The 22811-nt window shown below is 43.7% G+C and overlaps 1 protein-coding gene across 1 annotated transcript in view; it reads right to left on the bottom strand.

Annotated features, from left to right (window-relative positions):
* Nucleotides 1–2791: 2791 nt before the first annotated feature.
* Nucleotides 2792–22811, bottom strand: part of PLBD1 (phospholipase B domain containing 1) — a gene marked incomplete at its 5' end in the record, with an annotated part of 39458 nt that continues 19438 nt past the window's right edge. The window contains 7 exons of the mRNA XM_008636498.2: nt 2792–3865; nt 5383–5489; nt 7177–7362; nt 11273–11413; nt 11524–11724; nt 18312–18456; nt 19628–19792. Of these exons, the coding sequence (XP_008634720.2) occupies nt 3698–3865; nt 5383–5489; nt 7177–7362; nt 11273–11413; nt 11524–11724; nt 18312–18456; nt 19628–19792 (1113 nt within the window). The remainder of the gene's footprint in view (nt 3866–5382; nt 5490–7176; nt 7363–11272; nt 11414–11523; nt 11725–18311; nt 18457–19627; nt 19793–22811) is intronic.

Below are 22811 nucleotides of genomic sequence, written 5' to 3'. Positions count from 1 at the left end.
TCCCCTCACAGAAGGAAAAAACCAAAGCAATGCTCTAACTTCAGGAAAGTCACCATCCGTGCATTTCTGCAATGCTTGGACAGACAGAATCAAGTGGCTTGCACCCCAAAGTTGCCCCAGACGGATACAGGAATGGAAATCCTGTTGCTGGTGCTACTCTCCTTGCCCTCCAGGAGGCCGGGTTTGACTTGTGAAACAATGGTCATTCCTTCAGCGACAGGCTTTGGACAAAGTGCCGGAGTTTTTCAGAGCACCCTTCAAGCATGAGGGCTGACTCACCCGGCCAGGGAGCAGCTGCTGTGCACGGCACTAAGTGCATCACTCGGGGATAATGAAATCAGGATTAATAAAAGCATGTTTCAGTGCAGGCATCATGAAGGGCTCTCCCCACCCAGCTCTTTCTCAAGGGCAGAAGCCAGGAACAGCACCATGACAGATGTTGTGCAACTCATTTGGGACCAATAAACAGCTGGACTAGAAGGCAGTCTGGGAAAATCTGCCTCTTGGACCCAACTCTGCTGCCAAATGGTAGAGAATTCAAAGTACTTAGAACATGGAGTTACTGACATACCTACCCTGAATTAGTGCTGAGCCTGTACTTCAAGGGCATATAATTAATTTGTGATGGTAATAATTAGTTTCCTTGCACTTACTAAAATTTGCTTCAAGTCACTGACCAGAAGATGATGGACTCTTGTGAAGTGATGCCTCAGCACAAGCCCACTTGAAAGTCCTGAGTTTCTCAAGCTACCTATTTAGACTGAGTATATGTACTGCACATAGCATAGAACCTGTGTTTTATCATCAAATACAGCAAAACTACTCTGCTCAAGCACTGCTGTAATTGCAGTTCCTGCAGAAGTAAAGCAAAGTGAGAATGTGAACCTGCAAGAACACTTGCTGTTTGCTGCACGGTGGCTCTGGCACACACTCCATGGTAGGTCTGCAAAGAAGTGCTACAGCCCCGGAGCAGAATGTACAAACAGAAAAGTCCATTTCTGCACACCACTGATGCCTCTACTAAGGAAACTGAAAAATACCCCAGCAGCTGCCTGAGAAGCAAATCTGAGCCAGCAGCACAGCACCAGGACACTGCCAAAGGAGTGCTGTTGGTTTCTCCCTGGAAGTACTGTGCAGTCTGGCCTGGGCAGGCACTGGTAAGACCTTACCCAGGTGTCTCCTGCTACAGAGCAGAGGGGGCTGTGCCAGACTGTGGTCCCTGTAAGAGCTGAGGCCATGCAGGGTATGACCAGTAGAACCAGGAGGGGTGAGTTTGCTACTGATTTCAGAAAAGGAGGATGGTAAAACATGTGAAAGTTTGCATTAGATGTGACAATTTTGATGGTCCTGCTAAGAGGAGTAATTTCCTCTGCGCATTGACTGAACAGAATTTTTTATTATGGCAAGAGAGATTTATCCCAACCACCTCCCACCTCCATCTCTGCACCAAGTAAGTCCCTCTTCAGCCAAACCTGGAAACCTGATGTTAAAGAGTCAGAAGCCACAGGACTTGGAAAAACCTGGAAGCAGAGTATGAAAAAGGGGGCAGCTTCTGCCACAAATCCTCTGCTTAGAGCATGCCTTCCTTTTTTTTTTTTTTTTTTTTCCCCCCAAGTGGGATCTGCAGAAGGAAGTAAGATACTCAAAGAGACCTTTAAACTTCACACAGCCATCTGAGACTGAAGCTGTCAGTTCTTTTGCACCTGCCTACAGGGCCATGCAGCCCTATCAAAGCCTTCTCTTCTGGTCACTGATGCAGCTGTACAGGGAAGAGGAACTGGCTGCTGTGGTCAGGACTGGCAGATCAACCCTGGCTGGCCTGCCAACAAAGGAAGCACATAGGACAGCACAGCAAGAGGAAGGGCAAAAAAAAATAGTCACAGGCACATGGATTGGAGTCCTAAGGCTCACAAGGTCCCACTGATGTAAATACTTATAGAAAGGGACTCTCAAAAGTAGAGCTCTGTTCTCCCACAACTCTGGCTTGGAGCACAAAGCAGGACACGCCTCAGGGTAGGTGGCTCAAGGTGAGAGAAGGCAGAGCTGCCATTTCCAGGCATATTTGCCATGTCATGGGCACTTGACATGTACCACATAGCTCCTCTCCCTGCACGTGGAAGCATCTAGCTGGGTGAAGAACACTGTTCACTGCAGTAATCCACTGGCAATTTCCTGGTTCCTGGGGACCAACTTTTAAACAGTATATAAACTTGTCTGAAAAAGCAGTAAATACATCCCGCAGTGTTGCTGCATTGTCTAGGAGTGACAGTGAAGTCAAGCCATCCTCCAGCCCCTCTGTGCTTCCAGTTTCAAGCAAGCAGCTGATTCTTGGGCCTCTGTTGCTGGCAGCTCAGATCCTTGCTCTGCTCTTTGTGACCCAGCTCCATTCCTTATGTGTTATCCTTAATGCTTGTTGCAGCCTGTTTGATCCAGGTCAATTCAATCTGTGGCAGTGGCTCCACCACCATATGGAGAAGGTCTCTGCACACAGCATCTCACACCTACCTCCTTCTACCTCAGCAAACAAATCACTTCAGTACCTTCATGGATTTTTCATCATCAACAGCTTTGCTGTAACTTCTGGTCTCCCTCTTCCCTTGGCAAAAATCAGCCTACAGTCACAGCCAAATAGTTAGGGTAGAACCTCACCCATATTGCAGTAACTCACTCCCTTCCCCATCACAGAAGCTAAACTCTAGAGGCTTCATTAAAACCTCACACTGCTCGTCATTCTTCACCTTCGTAACACAGGGCAGTGCTGTGCACTGTTTAGCTTGGACCATCAAGGACATGAGGAAAGAGCTGTTTATTTTTTTTGACTTAATTATACATAAAGCATCTAGCACAAAACAGCCCAGTGACTCGACTTCTTGGCGTAAACACAGGTAACTAAGGGTCATGTGCACAGCCCTGGTGCTCACAGCCATCTGTCACATTCCCCTGCCCCAGCCGAGGGAGCGAGCAAAGATGTTACCGAGCAACTGCATGGGCTGATCCCTTCCAAGAGAGAGATCCCTTTTAAGAGACCCATTGTGTCACACTGCTGTCTCTGCAGCCTGGGGCAGGGGCATTTCCAAAGCATCAGGCTGCTTCCCTTCACCCTCTTTTGCAGCCTGACATTGCCAGCTGCTTTGGCCACACAAAGGAAGTCTTGACAATGCCACTGAAAGTCACATCCTGTACACTCCAGACCGATCTGCCATGGAGAACACACCCTTGACTTTCTCTGCTAGTGACATTCCTGGATGGGAAGCGACTTGCAGCACACTACTGAGACAAAAGGCAGACATCAAGCCAGCACTGAGGTAAGGCCATCATGGCCCAAAGCAGCCACCTGGCTTGGCTCAGCCCTGAAGACAGGTCCCATGTTGCTACTAGAAACAGATCACTCTCACTGGTGGCACTGCTCCTCACTCCTGCTCTGGGAACAGCTGTGATGATTGCTCAGATCAACAGAAAGCTGAGCCACTTGCTTCTCATCAATCCTAGTCAGAGGAAGGGCCACCCAAACAGCTCAGAAGAAAGGAATGTGCATTGGGCTGCAGTGGGGCAGCCAGTATCAGTACAGAGTGCCCAGCAGGCAGGACATGGGAAGGCAGGTAAGGCACAGGGATGTGGACATCCAGGTCGATTTATTACATACAAGAAATAAAATTTCCATTAAAAAAAACTCCACTTGTGGCTCTTGATGCTGGTTTTACAGGATTGGCCTCATGGTGACAAAATCGAAGTTGTATGACTCCGGCAGGCCCTGGTGCCGTGTGCGGTTGAACCGTCTCCAGGTGAAGACAGGGAGACCGCCCTGCACCGGAGGGCCATTGATGGCAGAGGCTGTGAACGCTGCAGCCAGGCGGAAATCTGACACCTGGAACAAAGGACAGGAACCCGGGGCAAAAGGGCAGCGTGAGGTTTGACACGTCCCCATCCCAGACAGCAGGAACAGCTCCAGGAGATTTGATAACAGTAAGGTGAGGGAAGCGAGCAGAGGGAAACACGCACAGGCAGCAATTCCTCCCCTTCGCAGAGGCATCTCCGGCCATGCAGCAGCCAGTGCTGAATGACAGCAGCAAAGCACAAGCCCACACTTGCCCTCTAGCCCTTGCACTAGCCAGGCTGAAAGAGCCAGTTCGTGCATCTGCCCGCAGGGCAAGCCTCCCTGGGTTTATGGGGCTACAGCAGGAAGATGAGGGTGTCTGGTCTAAACTCTGCTGCATGTTGAGCACTTGAGCCATCCTCTGGGGCATATCAGGGTAATTCAGGAATGGGGAAAGGCAGCACAGAGTTAATATTGCTACCCAGACTCTGCCCTGTTCCTTCATTGTCTCCAAAGAGGTTCCCAGCCTGCTCTACCTTTCCAAACTAAGACCCTAAAATTGCCTGTAGGGTTTACAGCTAAAACAGGTTTGGCCTCCGCTCTGGGTTATTTCTTTCAACACCCTGTTCCACCCCCAGCCCAGCCCATTCCCCTTGCCTAACCATCTGGCTAAGACACCACAGCATGCACTGATCATTCACTTACCAGACCCCTCTACACACCCCTTTTCTGCATTCCTCTTATATTACCCAGCTCTGGGAGCCTCCCACTACTGTCCACTGCAACAGGCAGCTGGCTGGATGCAGCAATGGAGATACCAAAATAACCTCCCCAGGCCCATCCTAGCAACCAAACTCGTAATCCAGAAATGCAGCAGGCTGGGCCCCACAGGATAAAACACTGTACAACTTCTCAGCACACCAGGGCTGCACAGTTGCTTACTTGGGCATTGCTCTTCACAGTGAAAATACCATATAACCTGCCTAAAATAAATGCTGCTTTCTCCAGGACAGTGGGTCTAAGGATTTTCCCACACCCCCCCTAAAATGCAAAACTTCACCAAACTTCTCAGAAAGCAGTTTTGCAGAGAGGTGAAGCCCCAGAGCAGAGTGGCTTACTAGAGGAGCTAGGCTGCTGTAAATGTAAAGCTAAATTGAGACTGCAACCACATTCCTGTGGGCTCTGGGAGGCACCCACACAGTCCTCATGAACAGGAGGCTGAGGCTGTACAACAGTCTCCTTCCCTGAGTGAGCTGAAGACTCATTTCCTGCTGTAAGGCTTTAGGGTTTAACCCCTGAACACCACAGGATCCCATGGATGTAGTTGTTTCATACACCTCCCCCCCAAATCCTCTGCCACTGTGCCAGGACTGATGTCAGGGACAGGAAATGAGACTGCAGAGAATTCCCATCTGAGGATGTGCCCAAGCACTGGGACAGCATGAAAAGAGGGAACAGACATGCCTGGCCATGCTTGCTCTAGTGCAGGGAAACATGCTACAGGTCTGACAGGAGCTCAAACAGTCTGCAGCAAACATTCAGCAGATGTTGAAATTGAGGTAATTTACCTTGGAGTCATAGCAGCCTGCAGGCACTGGTAAAGAAGGATTCAGGTCTTCCCGGCAGCAAATGGTGTTGCAAGGATTGTGTTCAGCATAAGGATCACGCTGATAGTCTGGGGTGAAGTGTGGTGGGAAGGGCAGGAAAGAAGGAAGGAAACAAAAGAAGTTAGTCCCCTAACAAGAAGGTGATGCTGAGTACTGGAGCCACTAAAAGCTGGGTAATTGCACTCTGTCACATTGCTCTTGTGCTTCTCCCCAGGTACAAGTCAGTGCTCAAGACAGGACATTAAGTAGACAAGCTCCTAATCCAAGACCATACAGCTACTTCTGCATCCCAGGGGCACCACTGCCAACCTCTAACCACAAGCATCTGCAATTCCACCTGATGAAATTCCACATGACGAAAGCTTGTAGAAACTTTGTCACGAGAGAAAAGCAGAAGAGAAAGGGAAGTGGCAGGTAGGGTGGGGAGAGGGGGAAATGCAGCAATGAGAGCCTTTTTTTCCTGCTCTGGATTAAAATAAGTGTCAAGGACCAAAACCTTCAAACACCCACTGCAGTAGCTGCAAGCCAGGAGGGGAAGGTGGACAAGCCTCAGCATCTACGAGCTCACTGCTACTCACAGTCCAGACAGGAACGATACCCCACCCTGGGAGAGGCCTCCCAAACCTCAAGCCCAGTAATCAGCAAGCTCCCTATAATTGGGACTGAAAATACAGCATCTACAGCTATCAGTACTGTGAGATGGGTTTAGCCAGAAGTTAATTAAGATGGGTTTAATCCAGTTAAGGAGAACCCTATCAGGGAAAAATTACAGAGCATTACCTACTGCCCTGGTTAAACCCCTGCTGGCAACTAAGTACCACACAACACTGCTCATCCACTTCCCTCCAAACCCCACCCCTCATGGGATGGGGAGCAGAATCAGAAAAAGGTAAAAACCAGGGGTTGAGATAACAACAATTTTAATAACTGAAATAAAGTTAATAATAAAAATTTAAAAGGGGAGGGAGGGAGGAATAAACCTCAAGAGAAACAAGTGATTCACAATACAATTGCTCACCACTTGCTGACCAATGCCATGCCCATCCCTGAGCAGTAATCAGCCCCTTCCAGCAAATTCTCCCCAGTTTACACAATAAGCATGAGGTACAATGGTATGGAATACCCCTTTGGCCACTTCAGGTCAGATGTCCTGGCCATGCTCTCCCAGCTTCCTGTGCACCTGCTCGCTGGCAGAGCATGGGAAACTGAAAAGTCCTTGACTTATCAACAACTAAAATATCAGTGTGTTAAATAATGCTTAAACTATCAACATTATTCTCACACTAAATCCAAAATACAGTACTGTATTAACCACTAGGAAAATTAACTCTATCCCACCTGCAAAAGACCATTTGCCTGACCATGGAAAAAGACCTTAAGTTTTACAGTAAATTCTCTGGTCTGATCTCATCTAACTGTTGCTTAGGATTTAAGGCTTTCAAGATTGACAGGCTGTAGATGTATTAGGTGATAGCAGCCCATAAAGACTCTTGGAGTACTCTCTCTTGGAGTCGGAAGATTTCTGGAAAAGTCAAACGGCAAGCCCAAGGAGGCCCTGTTCTTGATAGAGCAATTTTAGCCCAGTTTCCTACCTCGAAAATAAGCTTGTGTTACCTTTTTGCTTTGTGCGTATTCTGCGTTTAGGGCAATATAACTGATCTGTAGGAGAGGCTGCAGCTTCCCACTATAATCCAAGAAATAAAAGTAACACTGCTCATGAAGATCAGCTCCACAGTACACAAGCATGTGTCTTACTGTTGTATCTCATGATGTACTTCATGCTTTCCAAGTTGGTCACCTTGCCCTGGTCTCGACGGAAGATTTTTGCTCTTGGAGCAAGCTCATAGGAGAAATCCATGCCATACTTGACAACGTATGATGCATACCCACTGAGATTGTAAATCTTTTCATGGAAAGGGATATTGTACGAAGGCCAGTAACCTGCCAGAGACAAACCCCAATCTGTTAATCACTTAGAAAAGCTGGATGCTCTTGCTTATATCAGAAAAGAAAATCAGTAATTTTCCCTGTTGCATTACTTTAGCAGCATGTCGAGGAACAACACAGAAAACTGGTTTGAACACAGTAAGGCAACAGTCACTTGCAGCATGACCAGGGTTGACTCCCAGTGCAACACCACTGGAGACTGTGTGTACCCAGGCAACCCGCCCCCAGACTTCCACCCTCAGGACTCATCCTGCAAAACAGCTGAGATCAGACTTGCAGGAGCCTGAGGTGAACATGCAGCGTGGCCACAGCCCTCTTGCAGACGTTTCCCTGTTGAATCTCAAAGGACTACAAGATCATTTATCTCCACCAAACTTCAGAGGGGTTTGAATTCAAACCTTGAGAGGTTTGAATTCACTCTGGTTTTGCCCCCTTCCGTCTCACCAAAGCAGAGTAACACACCATGCTGAGATGTCAGGGATGCACTGACACACACAAACACACTCGGACCACAGAGCTACTTGGAGTGAACAGCAGGCATGCCAGCACACACACGCTTTGTGCAGTGGGGATTGCACAGAGTGATAAGAAAGAAGGGGGATTGCTGCACAGTTGCCAGTAGCTGCCTTTGAAGGTTAAGTGATTCATCAGCAGAGCAGAGCCCTGCTCTAACTTCTCCAAAAGCAATCCTGCAGTTTTGTTAACTCTGAAGAGCAAAGGATGCCAGGCAGAATTCCAGAGAAGAGTTTTAGGTAGGTGACATAAAACTGCCTGAAACAAGACCACTGTAGAAAGCTATTGTAAAGAGCCCAGAGACCTTCCAGGTCAGAATCTGGGTATAGGAAGTCCTGGAATAAGTAAGAATAGATACCTATACCTTAACATTTAACTTTTTCTGGTTTTTAGGCAGCAAGTATATAACATGAGCTAGGCCCAAGAGTAGCACACTTTCAAATTGTCTCCAAAGCACTAACATTCCCTGTTGTTCATTCTCAAATCACACACATCGGGATCTGGCTTAGAGATTTACTATCTAGGCACTGGTAAATGCAGGGCTCCACATATTAACATCAGCCCAGCACAATGTGAGAAGTCTGGCTGTAAGGTGCTCAAGGAACTCACTGGGAGCAATACACACAAATACAAACCAGACTTCCTGAAGGACAGATACGCAGACAGCATAAGCTATAGAACACTGCCAGAGTGGAGGCCTCACCAGCTTGGGTCCTGCCTAGGATAGGGAAGACAGGAATACCATGTCTGCTGGCATTTGCTTACGTGACCTAGAGCCTACCTGAAGGAAATAGGTTGTGTACAGGCTATGTTGTAATACAGGCGTCCTTCAGAAATTAGCAACTTTCCAGCCTCTAATGATGCAGGCCAGAGGATACAGATACATCAGCTTCCGTTTAGTTGTGATTCAAAAAGGTGCTATTGTCTCACATGAATGCAGTGCGTACAGATGACCTCCTTCTCCCACCTGGAAAAACTTTTTGTTAAAATTGCTAAAACAGAGGAAGCTATTGAACTTCTCCTCCAGCAAGAGCTCTTCTGTGTCTCAGACTCTGCAAGACTGCAAATCCCATGCAGAGAGTGCAGCAGTCAACCTAAGCCAGGCTTTATGCAAGGGCTGATGTAAGCAGTGAAACCTGGTAGGGTGCACAGCAACAAAAAAACAAGTCAAGAAAGACTGTAAGGTTGAAAGTGGGGGAAGGGGGATGACATGAAGGCAGAAAAAATTCCCTGAATCAAAATGTTTTCCTCCTCTGCCCATTCAGAGCAAAAGGTATCAGTAATATTGAGAGAGAGAGCAATGAGAATATTGCACGTATGGTGGAAGACACTCAGATCCCAGGTTTTGCTCTGATGTGTTGCTTTTGATGCATTACTCATTCATCATCAAGAAACATGAACTGCAGCCTGCTCCTGTGACCTATTCTTTCACCAAAGACAGTGTTGTCCTCCTTCACCTCTTCTAAAGGATTCCTGCATTTTTGTTGTCAATATACAGAAAGCACCTGGACATCTTTGCCTGGAAAGGACAATATAAGAGGTGCCTGGTTTTGAGAACTCACCTGCACTGGCCTACAAAACAAGATGACAGAAGCCATAAAGAAAAAGACTTTCGATTTTCAAACCTGTATAAGGAAATGTTTCCTTTTTCCTCAGTGCAAGGCTTACTACAGCAATACCTGTCTTTGTTCACCTGAGATTTCAATTCTCATTCTCTGTTGTTTCTAGGTTTATGTTTCAAAGAGATTTAAAAAGGCAGTGCTGGTGGCAAACTCACTCTGACCAAACCAGAGTGCCCAAATTGCATTATCTTTGGACACCAGCAACATAGCAATGATGGAGAGTGCCAGGGTCAGCTATTCTACAAACACTAGGCCAGCACTGATCTTGAGAAAGGTAAACCTCCTTCACTTGAGCTGCTCCAAGCATCTGGGAACAGGGCAGGGGCCTTGATGGGACTTGTCTGGTGTCCTGCATGGCATGGAGGACAGATCTCCTGCTTACAGGAGCAGTGTCGTTTTACAGCAGCTGAGGTCTCCAATGCTGCACTTCAGCAGTGCTTAGCCCACCTTGTGTGCTGAGGGCTGTTCTATTGTTTAAGCTCCCAGAGACTGACTGCTCTGTTATCCAACACACACAAGGTACCTTTAGATATCTGGGAAAAGACACACTGTAGGTGTGAAGTAACGTGTAACCTCTAATATGTGCTACCACCTTTAAGAACAGAGTAGCTACAACATCTCAGAGGGAAGAAGTGGTCACGGTGTGCCCAAGCCCAGGAGGTGGGCTCAGTCCTACAGGGAATGCCACACAGCTGCTCCAAAATCATTGCTGAAAAGGAACTCGGGGTACCTGCCAAGCCCGGCCTCTCTGCACAGGTATAACACTGCCATGACAGGGTTGCAATATTTCCAGTGCCAGAGCTAGAGGGTCTCCATCAACTTCTTTATCTGCACCCCACACACAACACAGCTCTGAGAAGCCCAAGGCAAAGGAAGCCAAAAGAGCCAGATATGCATAAGGGAGAGACATGGGACTTTTCCAAATTATCAGTATCTTATAAAACCATACTGACAATGTGGCAGTGCCTGGAATAAGCCAGAACTTTCCAAGAAGCTAGACACAAGCAAAAACTTCAAAGAGAAACAACCCCAGCTGCTAATATAGACAAATTTCCCATCATTTTGATGATGAGCAATTCATCAATTTATCCCCTCAGCATGTGATTAAAGGAAGGAGCACAAAGCACCAGACACACTTAAGGCTCAGGCTTTTTGTTGCTGACGTAAGTGTCTAGTAAACACTTGTGAATTAAACCTGACAGTGAGTGTTTTGCTTCACCAAGATTTTTGTTTGTTTTCCATCAAGTTACTGCTAGTCTTGCTAGGGAATTAAAGAACCTTTTAAAGAGCAAATATTTATCAGAAAACAGAGATCCAGAAAAGTTCAGGAGATGAATTTAACATAGAACTTCTTCGGTATTCAAAAGTTCATCTTCTTGCAGGGTGACCCACTCAACAACCATTTCAAATAGCATTACAGTTATTTAGTACTGCTCCAAACAGATCTCACATTTTCCCTCATCAGTCTCTACAACAGGGCAAAATATTACCAGAAAAAAGGCAAGGAGGCAAGCAAGCAAGGAGACAAAGTCTATTTTTCCCTCCTCTGCTTCTAGGAGACACAGATGCTCACTGCACTGCTGCCAGAGCGTACCAGATAAATGAATACATTGCAATTGACCCAGCTATAGAGGGCTGCTCACACAAAGCTTCCTTACTTTAAACTCAGGACTAGTGTTCAACAAACCCTTCCCTGGTACAAAACACAATTCTTAGTTGGCATCAAGAGATGGTTTTCCTAAGCCAGTAACTACTGTAGGAGCTATTACCTTTCCGGAGAACATTTGTTTGATCAGAATATTCCACAAGGGTTGGGATCTGCTCAACAATGTACAGTGCACCATCATCAAGGCTCCTCTGCAGCTTGACCTTCTTCAGGTCTAGAACCATGTACTGATTGTTGTAGGTTCCTAGGTATGAGAGCAGAGAGAGTTACATGTCCTGCCAAGGGAAGGAAACGAGTACAAGAGGTAGAGGGAACACATCTCTTTTCCTAAGATGCATATGAAGGCGTACTTACCAGAGTTGCACTTCGAGAAGGTCTCTGCCCAAGTTTTGCCATCCTTTGCCATCATGTTGGCAATGCGGACCCTCTGCCAAGCTAACAAGGATTCAGGCACCACTTGCTTAATGAGGGTTTGGTTGAAAACACTGTTGGTAGTCTGCAACATTACCAAGCCGCTGCCTAGTATGTAAAAGTCATCCAGGGACACCAAAAAGCCTTAAACAGGAATAACACAAAAATTGTTATCTTTGTGAAGCTTTGATATACTCATAGAACAAAACAGAGAGACAAGCCATGAGGATATGGATGAGTCAATGCATGTGTGTGTGAAATCAACCTGTACAAAGATTAAAGATGAGGTGGTAACTTCTGCAAGGGCTTTAGTCCCACCTGTCAACAGAGTTTGAAATCAGAAACTGTCACACTTTCAAGACACCTAATTCTTTGTCTAAAGCATTTGCTTTGTATTTGTATGCCAAGCTTGGAAGCTGCTCCATAAGTCAACCTATGTCTTATTCTTATGCTGAGGATTACAGACACTAAATGCCTATCGAGTGTTTCTAACAAAGAAATGAACTAAAAAAACCATAAAAATTCAACAATGAAAACCAAAGCAAAGTACAAACTCCACAAAGACATTTTCATTAACCGGTTTCAGTTTTAGATTTTTAGTCTGTAAAGACAACAGAAATTAATTTAATTAATTTGAATTAATCCCCTTAATTAACCTCTTCTGTATTAAATCAAGCCGAAAAACCTTTCTTCTAGTTTAATCTTTTCCCATCTAAGTATTCTTAAAAGCATCTCCAGCAAATGGGTCTCTCTTAAATCATAAACCACATCCTGTATATGAGGAGAAGCTCTACCTATTCCTCCTTCTGACATATTGTCACTGGGTTTTTTTATCCCTGCCAGCTCTGCAAAGTGAATACAGCGATGGATCTGTGGGCAGGATTCCCTTCCAGGTTACATGCCAACAGAAGTACTAAGTCCAGTTGCAAATCCTTCGCCAGGAGGTGGCATACAGAGCTGCAAAGGTCAGCTGTGCCTTGGATAGTGTGGGGACTACTTGTACAGCAGAAATAACCTGGCTTTTAGATTACTCAGCAGACACGTGGCTGCCAGGTTAGGGAAGAACAGTTGTTAACAGAGCTCCTGGTGGGGAAGTCATACAGAACCTAAACTCTTGTTAGGAAGTTTTTAATCGTATCAGTCTTCAAAGAGTACAAAATGCTAAAATGCTGTGCAACACCGTAATAGCCAAGTTCCTCTATGAAATCTCCCACAGCAAGCTTTATTAATGCAATCTGCAAACAAAGGTCACCAACCTATGAAAACAAGAAAGACAACCCAGCTCTGCCTCCTATTCCTGTGCTTTTATCAAAAGGCAGACCACCTTCAAGCAAAAGTAATGTTTAAGGGCTCTATTTCAGCAAAATTTCTTTCAAGTAGCAAGTTCTCAAATTAGAACAGATCCAGAAAAATACACTGTGTGGTCACCTGTTCTCTAAAAAAATATCAGTATAGAATAGACTGAGCACCCTGGCAGCTGGTATTTTACTCATTGGAAGAGAGTCAATACATTATGTACATTATCAGCAGAGATCTCTCTCAAGTAAGTAAATACAAGAGAAACATCCTAAACTTGGCTCTGACAGTCTATTTTATACAAAGACATGGGATACTCTAGCAATAATCTGCTGCATAACAAGTCAAGTGGTGCTTGCCCAAACAGAGACAATAATTGAAATTGTTAAAACAACTGTGATATGAATTGAGCATCAATTCCTGTGGGTGACGATGCCAAGTGCCCCACTTCAAAACAAAGTAGTTTCTTTCTTCGATTTCAATTAATAGCTGACATAGAACAGAAAAACTTGACTCAAAGCAAGTGCTAACACAAGGAATGATGCTGAATTAACTGAAGGCTGAACTCCACAATTCAAATAAACAGCAAAGCTCAGCTAAGCTGAAAAGAAGGGGATTTCCTTCTGGGCCTTAGTATTTACCAAGTTTTATCCTGCAATGTTTTATAACACAACATGCCCTCCATGATACACCATTACTAGCCCAATTATTCCAAGATGGCATTTACCATTTTGATTTAAGGCACAGGCAACTCTGAAACAAAGGGAAGCTAAAACACAAGCAACAGGCTACCCACAGTAAAGACATCCACAAAAATAAAACCTGGGAAGAGAAGTCTAGAGATATCAGCAGACCTTTGATGTCCTCTTTTGCCATTCTTCTAAGCGCGTATGAGAATCTGTTGTACTTGAAGGTATTATCTCACTGTACATTTCTTCTTTTTTTTTTCCCTGTAAAACCATCTCTGTAAACCCACACTCCATTTTTGTCAGAACACTCAGTTAATTTTTTTTTTTAACCCCTTCCTCCAATGAACCTGACAACTCCTACATAGAAACAAGCAAAAGTACTTCTGATAGCATCTTCTGGATCTGAGCCATTTAGATTCAGTTTCCAAATGCCACTGGAAAACTGAAGTTTCCAGAGTCTGGAGTTTCACTCATCATGACATTAATCAGCCAAGCAAAGCAAAGCATTTTTGCAATCTGAGCCACAGTGTTCTCCAGAAAGCACATCAAAGAACATGTGGGTGGCAGCACGTTCCCTGCTGCTATTGTTCCAAAAGAGGTAGACTGCTGCTTTCTGAACCAGACGGCATCAGCTTTTTTGGTGCTTTAAAAGGTCATTGTGCTCATTCAAGTGCAGAAAGGGTCAGCTTTACAGGCTGAAGTCAAAGCTATGAGGTCTAGCACACCGCTCAGGGATGGGAGTAGCTCCTGGCTGAGATGCCCAATGCTCTGGTGTATAAACACACTTGAACACAGGAAAGTAGAGGTATTCTCTGGATTAGTGGAGAACCAGTAGCTGCTTCTCATGTCAAGACCCATCAGCTGCCTTCCTTCCACTTGCACACCTCTCCTAGGCACTAAGAAATAGCACATCCCACACTACGGTTCTGATCTCATGTCCAAAGTTCACCAGACACTTTCCTTTGCTTCCCTCCAGGTTTTAAACAGATGTTGGAGGAAGCAGGGAAGCAGGAAATGGTCTGGCAATACCTCATGAGCAAGATGGATCCCTGAGAACAAGGGCTACCACCCCTTCCATGGTTTGCTCCTCCCAGCTCTTCCTCAAGCTGTGGGGAAGGAGAACGCTGCACTAACACCAGATTATTTCAAAGCAAGGGACACAAACTACCTCTCTCTCCTGCCTTAGCAGCACATGTATAGTCATCCATCAAGACAACCTGTGCCACCTCACTCCCATATCACAGCCTAGCTCAACCAAGAAAGATCCCAATAGCAGACCAGAGGAGGAAAGGTAGAAGTAAAATTCTTCAACTCGTCTTCTTCAGCTATTTTGTTTAAACTGCTAAAATCAAATTAACATACTTTAAAAGACCGTGGGTCAGCACAGAGAAGATAGTTCAGTATCCAAACCAGAGTGCTTGGTCACAATGGCACATTCCCGTTCTTAAATGGAGTTCAAAAGAGCTCCATCCAAATAGATGGACATCCTGGAAGCTGCAACCTCCCTGCTATCCAAAGAAAATGGCAGATTTTACCCGTTAGTTTGGCTCATTTCTTTGAATGCCTCAATGGGCAGTGTAAAGAAGTGACTGGAGGCAGGGGGAAAGGGACACAGAGGGAGGAGAGGTGCAGGTTTCTGTCTGATCCATCACTAGATACGTGGTATAAAACATAGCACCTACCTTGTCTCTATCATCACTTTCTTACTCCCCCAAATGAGCACATCTTCACTCAACATTTGTGAGGAACAGTAACATTCTCTGTACAATTTCTCTCTGCTGTGCATTGACTCACCAGCCACAGGAAGTACTTATGTCCCGAGCTTGAAAAAGACAATGAAACTCAAGCTTTCAGTTCAGAGAAATTCCTCCTTTCCAAAGTTCACAGAACTGTCCTACGTGCAGCTCTGCAGACAAAGACTATGAGCAGAGGTCAAGTGAGGATTAAGGTGATTTAGTGCAGAAATGAGCAGCAAGTGAAGAAATGCTGCAAAAACAGAGATTACAACTCCAGTTAATTCCCATTTGACTGTGCCTCTGCAGAACTACTGCTACTCCAAAGGAGAGAAAGCAGCAAAGAGAAGATATGCTCTTAACAATGGACATTTGAACATGGTGGCAGAACAGATAACTGCTGGGGAAGCTGGGATGGACTCTGTAATTCCTGCCTGTCCTCCTACCTGCTCAGTCGCAACACGAGCAAGGAAGTACAAGGCCCTCCAGCTGTACCACAATGCACACCCCAACACAAATCACGGTTAATCAATAGCCTCAGAACCTCTAAACTGAGTCAATACTAATTTTTGCAGTCTAGTTTTATTGAAATTCAATAAATAAATAAATAATATGGATAATTTTACTCTGTGACCCCAGGAGAAATCATGGATTTGGCACATTCCTTCTCAGAAGACAAAGGACTCCTTAATGTTTTCTGACACAGCTTTTGGACAGCAGCATAGTTTTACTTTATATCCAATCTTGTTGGATGACAAGAATCTTTGAATAACTCAGTTAAGTGCCACTGAAGGCCTGGAAGGGCACCTGTCTTTTAATGCGCTCTGTTTCCTCCAGAAGTTAATACTTCTATGTTCATAGGATCATGTTACTATTCAGGAGAGATTACTAGGTTGCCCTTTCTTACTGGTTCTTAGTGTCCATCAGGACAGAGAATAAGAGCGGGAATATTTATGCAGGGAGACATTAAAATTGTCAAGCTGAACCATGGCCAGGACCTGCAGATTCCAGAGTCAGATGCTCTGAAAATATCCTCTCTCATCATAACATGGAGCAGAGGAATTTGGCAGTTGCCGCCTTCCTACGTGATGTCCCTAGCGCATTACTAAGCCAGTGCTTACTCATCCCATGGAAAATTGCAAGTCTGTGAACTACACTCACAGCTAATGCAATTTGCTGCAGTCAATGGACTATGCTTGTCTAGTGCTTGTGATAGCACCCTGTAATCAGGCAGCCAAGTGAGCACACTTTGCATACCACAAGCCTCTCAAACTTCACTGTAGCCACGGGAACTATGCTTTGCAACAGTTCTCACTCAGTTTTGTTGGTACACCTTCCCACATCACCATGTCAGAGTCCACATGGCAATAGGAGGCTTTAAAAAATAAGCCATCTCTGCAGACCTCAACACTCTCAGGAAAGCACACTGGGATCTTGTTCACTAATGAACAGACCATAACCATTTCAGCAAAGCAGTAGCTGATTTTCAGGTATCCTGCCACACAGTATGCTTTATCAGTCTGAATATTTGTATTTCCTTATACAAAGAATCCACAAAAGGAACAACCGGAAGACATCACCACAGACACCCACTAAAAATAAAATAATAAATACTCTGTGTGGTTGATCTTGATCCCCAGTTTTGAATCTGCAGCACAATGCAGCACACAACAGTTGCTAAACAGAGCCACACTCTTGTGAAGGGTAGTGCCATCATCAGTATTTCAGCTGAGAGACATGAGAGCCAGAATAACCTTGTGAACATTCACATGATGAACAGAGATCAGAAACCCTTGCTTTCTTACCAAATTACAGAGGCTTGCAAGATTTCTTGCAACAAGTGAGTGAAATTCCTCCAAGGCAATCACAGATAACCCAAGCTCTTGAAAGACTGTACACCTAACAAACATTCAGACTACCTCTACCCCTCCCTCAAATTAAAAATCTCAGTTGTCAGAAAATGTTGCATTCCTGAGGAGGATCACTGAGGAGGATCAGAACCCCAAAGAAAAAGGCTTGTTTTCAATGTGAAATGAATGCAACTGCTTTTCAAAACATTTTCCCAGTCACAGTCTCAGGAGTCCCTGCCATGAAAGACCCCTGCAGTAAGGCACCGTAACTCAATAAAGCATGTTTTGAAATCATCAACCAACAAAACTTCATGAGAATGAGATAGTCTCCTACAGTACTTACTTCACTTAAAATGTTTTATGGAGATTCTTGCGTGTTTAGGTATTTTTGAACTTGAAATTTCACCTCTAAAAATTTATGCCATGTCAACTCTAAGAGGGAGTCATAGATTTGGTTTTTCACATTCCTATTTCTTGGTGCTCTTCTGTAGCAATAGTACATATTTTGCCACCGAAACATTACTTTCTGGCAGTTTCTAACATTTGGCTTAATGTTCCCAAAAGAGACTCTAAATATTTTGGCTGGCTATATTACTGACACACCAAATAAGCATTAAAAAATATTTTTACAACAGCTTATAGAGAAGCTGGAAGAGGAAGATGGAATAACAAAACAACTAAAGGCTTCTGAACCCAACATCAAAGAAGCCAATACACTTTTGAACAGCAAGTGTTTGATACTCAGTAATAATCCCATTACACCACGAGTCATGTCACATTGGTGAACAGAAGTGCTCAAAATTGTTATTACCAAACATGCAAATGCTACAGGCAAAGTGAGGAGTTCAACACTTGAGATGACTGCAGACTACACAAGCAGAATTCCAAGCAGCATGTTTGTGCCAGAGGTAAAATATTTAACCAGGGCTATTCAGAGCACTGAAGGTGATTAATCAACAACAAAAGACAACAACAACAATATCATGTTCAAGACAGAAAATTCAAGGTGGTATTTTGTCCTCTTGGTGGCTGAAAGTTTCAAGGTATATTGAAGCCAGTGCTTGTTGAGTTACCATCCTTTTCACAGCCAAGACAGCCACAAGACAGTAAGGTGGTCCATTCCAAATTGAATATCTACATTGTTTTGGTTTTTTTGACTTTACCTGGGTAACTACTGAATGAGACACGGCTGGTGCTGGTGTATGGATCAACTATATTGAAGTTCCAATGCTTATATATTCTCAGTGTGGCTGCATAAGTAAACCAGCTGGAATGGGCAAAATATATATTCTCATATCCAGGCAGAACCTGGAAAACAGAAGCAGAAAGATGAATAATTTCAGATCCCACAGTATTCTGCATTTTTTCTACTTGATAGAAACTAGGAGAACTACTTGATTTAAGTAGTTTGATTAATTGCATTGTTGAAGAAAGAGCAGATTCTTTTGTTTTTAACTGTGTACTATATGAATTTCTGAAACCTCTGGAAACAATTCTTGCCAACGCGTTATGTTCAAAATAAAACACCTTGGGGTTATTTGGGATACCTGCATCACATGGTATGTTTTTTCTCCCCAGTTTCATTTTGAATATTTGTATTCACACATTCAGATCAGATCTTTGCAAACATATCCAACATTAATTTAAAACATGCTGTTTCTGTGATAATTCCCCTAGTTCACTTTGAGGTGAAGTACAGAAGCACTTACAAATGCAAGTAAATTCAGTTTGAAAAGGTAAATATATATATTGATAGTACATCTCTTCAAAATATTTCCCTGGTTCTATGATCTGTTGTTAGCTCAGAAACCTCTTGCTGTAGGCAAATGCTTCAATTAATGTTTCTCAATTTAAGATGAATATTGTTGCTCTGCAATACATGGAGCCTCCAGATGCTGCTTAAATCCTTAATAATTTTAACTGAAAAATGTAATTGCCACCATGATGCATCAGACACTTATCTTAAAAATGTGGGAGATTTTTCTGTCATCATCCCATTGGAAAGACATTCAAGGGCATCACTGACTATTAACAGAAAACATTACCCACTTGCACCCATTTGTTTTTACGTTAGCACCGTCCTTTAGTTTAAGTAATCTTTTTCCTTTTCTCCCTGTTTGCCCAATGTATTTGTATTCACTCACAATACCCCTTTTCAGACTTTACTTCTCTAGGTGAAATGAGTTACTCTCTTCCAGTCTCCTCTCCATGGTAGTACCTCATTCCCTAGTAATTCTAGCAGCTTTTCACCATCCATCTCTGTGGTTTTGGTTTGGTCTTTTCCCTCCCCTTGAACACAAGTGAGAAAAACTGGATTCAAAATCCTACGGAGGCACAAATGTCAACTGCATAAATGCAACTTGATCATTGACAGAAGTCTCTTCATGCATATGCAACACGAACAGGGAAGACTCCAGAAATGTACACTCATGGCACTGCAAATCAACAGAGTCACTGGAGATTAAGTTCTGGTGCTCACCTTGATCAGTGCAGAGCAGTGTCCCATGTCCCACTGGTATCTCCCATGGCCTCCTGGCTCCACATCGCATTGTCCACCCCGTGCAGAATAATCAAATAATGCAGGAATAAGGTCCAACAGGTCTCCAACTGCATTCAGAAACTGGACATCAAAGTTGCTCAGTGGCTGAGGAAAGAAGAAGAGAAAAAATGCTTTGAGACAGAAAAGCATCAAGACAACTTCAGTGGTTAGAATTTTTCTTTTGCTCCCAAAGGAAGCTCTTGTATGGTCTATGAAATGCCTACTGACAAGGCCCAGATGCTCACACTCAGTATGGCCCCAGGCACTGAGGAAACTTTCAGGGTCTGGTCCTTGTGGTGGCATTACCAATGCTATGATTTCTGAGGCAAAAAGGAAGACATAACTGTAGCTTATGAAACCTTAGTGTGTGTTTGCAAGCAGCATACCCATCAGTCTGCTGTTACTGGTACACTGAGCTAAGATTTCATTTTTTTTGTTTATCTAGATGTCTTTGAAGAGTCTTCCACTAATGCTCTTGGGAGCTCTCAGATTTTTATAAACACTGCAATTTAAGACATCCTCAGGACTGAGGAGGAAGAAACGAATGAGGGAAACAATGTTAACAATACCAGTCAAACTAGCTGAAAAAGGTAAGTCAGTCAAAAGGCACTCTGCTATGTGCTTTTGAAAACTCCACATGGTTGGAGCTATCCAGGGTTAACAGGGTTAACTACACTCAGCTGGTTCTGCAACACACTCTTTAGAACCTCCTCTTACTTTGCCTCATCAAAATAAGAGCTTAATAGTGGTTTAACCTCAACCTTCAAATACCGTTTTCTAAATCTTTCCTGTTCTTGATTTCACCATGCCTTTACTTAAGGCAAGGCTTAAGGAAAAGGAGTCAGAACACACATCACTTTAGGGCTGTGAATAGTAATTTTATAATGCCACAGAACCATATGGCAAAGAAACACATTGCTTGCAATATAAATCACTGTTACTAAACCATATAGCTGACCTCTCTACAACCCCAATGAAGGGGGACAAGGAAAAATTAAACAGCATCAAATCCATTTACTTTTTGTTCAGAAGGCTGAATTCTGTGTTATCCATCTGCTGTTTTGGCAGAGAGAATAACCAACAGGAAAACCAGAAATAATGTAAACACCAGTCCATGTATCCCATAGGAAGGAATTAAACCTTCCCACAATGCTTACAAAGACAAGCAAGAGAAATAAGCCATTCTGACAACTAAACCCTTTTGTGGCAGAAGGCCCCAACAGGTGCTATAGTCTGAGGAAGAAATCCAAAACAAACTTTCATGTATGTCACATTGCTTTAGTTCACCATGTTTTTGCTGTAGGATCCAAACAGGAAGCAACATCAAGAGACATGTCTTTGGATAGTTTTAAGCAACTTAGAGGTACGAATCAGTTACAAACCAGTCACAACTTCTATTTCATTGGAAACCATATAGAGAGACTTGGCACTGTTTAAGCACCATTTTTCCCCATCCAGCTGCACTGAAAACCCATCACAAAATAAGAAAAAGCCATTTTCCAATGTCTGATTCACATGGGCATCCCTGTACAGTACCACCAGGAAGGGAGCAAACTGGCTTGCATTATCAGATTGCTAAGCTAGCCCCAAGACATTTTAATTGTACTTAACATCCACTTGCTACCACTCCATATTCTCCTTTGTAAAATCTGCCTTCACTGTACGATCTTCAGGCAGCTACATTGATACTGCTACAGCATCAGTCAGAATTGCCTGTGTATTTTTTAAGTTTCACACTTCTATGCTTTCTTACTTTCTTAACTTCTGTAACTATTAGGAAGTCCATTCAAATTAGAACAAAAGTGCCAAGCAATGAAGCTTTCATTGGGCACGGAAAGGTGCTCAGTGAGCAGGAGGAAAGACCCACTCAAACAAAGCACAGGTTATGCAAATTCCTAAGGCACTGGGTGAGATTAGGCTGCCAGCTGCCAAAGCCAGCCAAAGTATCAGAGATGAAAAAGACGGACTAGGTTGTTAAGCACCCCCTAGGCTTCTGTTTTCATTCCCTTTTTGAGGGCCAAGCCAATTTCACTCCAGTTTACTTCCAAAAATTCATTATTCTCTTTTAATAAACCTGGTTTTGTGTTTAAAACTGTCTGATGTGACATCACATAAGCACAGTGCTTCTCTGGAGCCTCAATAAAACAATGTATTCAAACAGAAGACACAGGAATCTGCACTGCAAGACAAATCTGGGAATTTAAGGAGTGGTCTGAGGCATCTGCCACAACAAGGCTGAGAACCCTATTTTTGGAAAAACTACAGCTGATGTCCAGGATATATAGAGAAATCTTCTCTGTGAGGAGTAAATCAGTGTCCACTAGCAAGAATTAGACCCAAAAAACTGCATCATAACAAGTGCATGATATAGGGTATATTACAGTTTTTTGTAATCACCCTCTCCCATCTCACACAGCAATGCCAGGAAAACTCCTTATATACATGGTTTCCATCCTGAAGAAGAATGAATAAACTAAACTGACAAGCAGAGAGGTGGTAAAGCCACAGCAAAAGTCCTTTTGCTAGAATGTGTGGCTCCTCTAGGTACTGTCCTGAACAGCAAAACAAAAAATCAATTTGAGTTTGAGTTACATCACAAGTAGGGAGAAATAAACTTACAAAGGGCAGCAGAAAGGACAGAACCAGCCTTAAAGCCTTCTTTACACGGGACATTAAAATAGGCAAGTTATTCTGTAACAATTGTTTTCCAGTAACTTTTCCAAGCCTGAGCACTCTCAGTACAAAATAAGGAAGTACAAATAGGGAGTTATCCTGGAGTCATTCTAGTATTTAAAACCCTGACACCTCCTTATTCAAGAGTAATATCCCTGCATAGACAAGCCCAAGATTAATCACAGCGTTGGTAGAGCATTAGGCAAATGAAAAGGCTTTATGTTCTTTGAGTGCCCCTCCTTCAGAAATTGTCTTGACAAAAGGGTTGGGTTTGTTTACTGGATATAAAATGTTGCTAAACCAGATGGAACAATGTTACACTTTAAGATGAAGATGTATTCAAATTTTGACATCACTCTTAATGATACCTGTAAATATCAAATTCAAAATACAGAAGTTTACAATGTACATTGCCTTCATGCAGGTCTTAATGGAAGCACCTACCCAAAAT

This window comes from Corvus brachyrhynchos, unplaced genomic scaffold (genome assembly GCF_000691975.1).
Source record: "Corvus brachyrhynchos isolate BGI_N302 unplaced genomic scaffold, ASM69197v1 scaffold56, whole genome shotgun sequence".
Classification (NCBI taxonomy): Eukaryota; Metazoa; Chordata; class Aves; order Passeriformes; family Corvidae; genus Corvus; species Corvus brachyrhynchos.
This window is presented reverse-complemented; position numbering and strand designations above follow the sequence as displayed.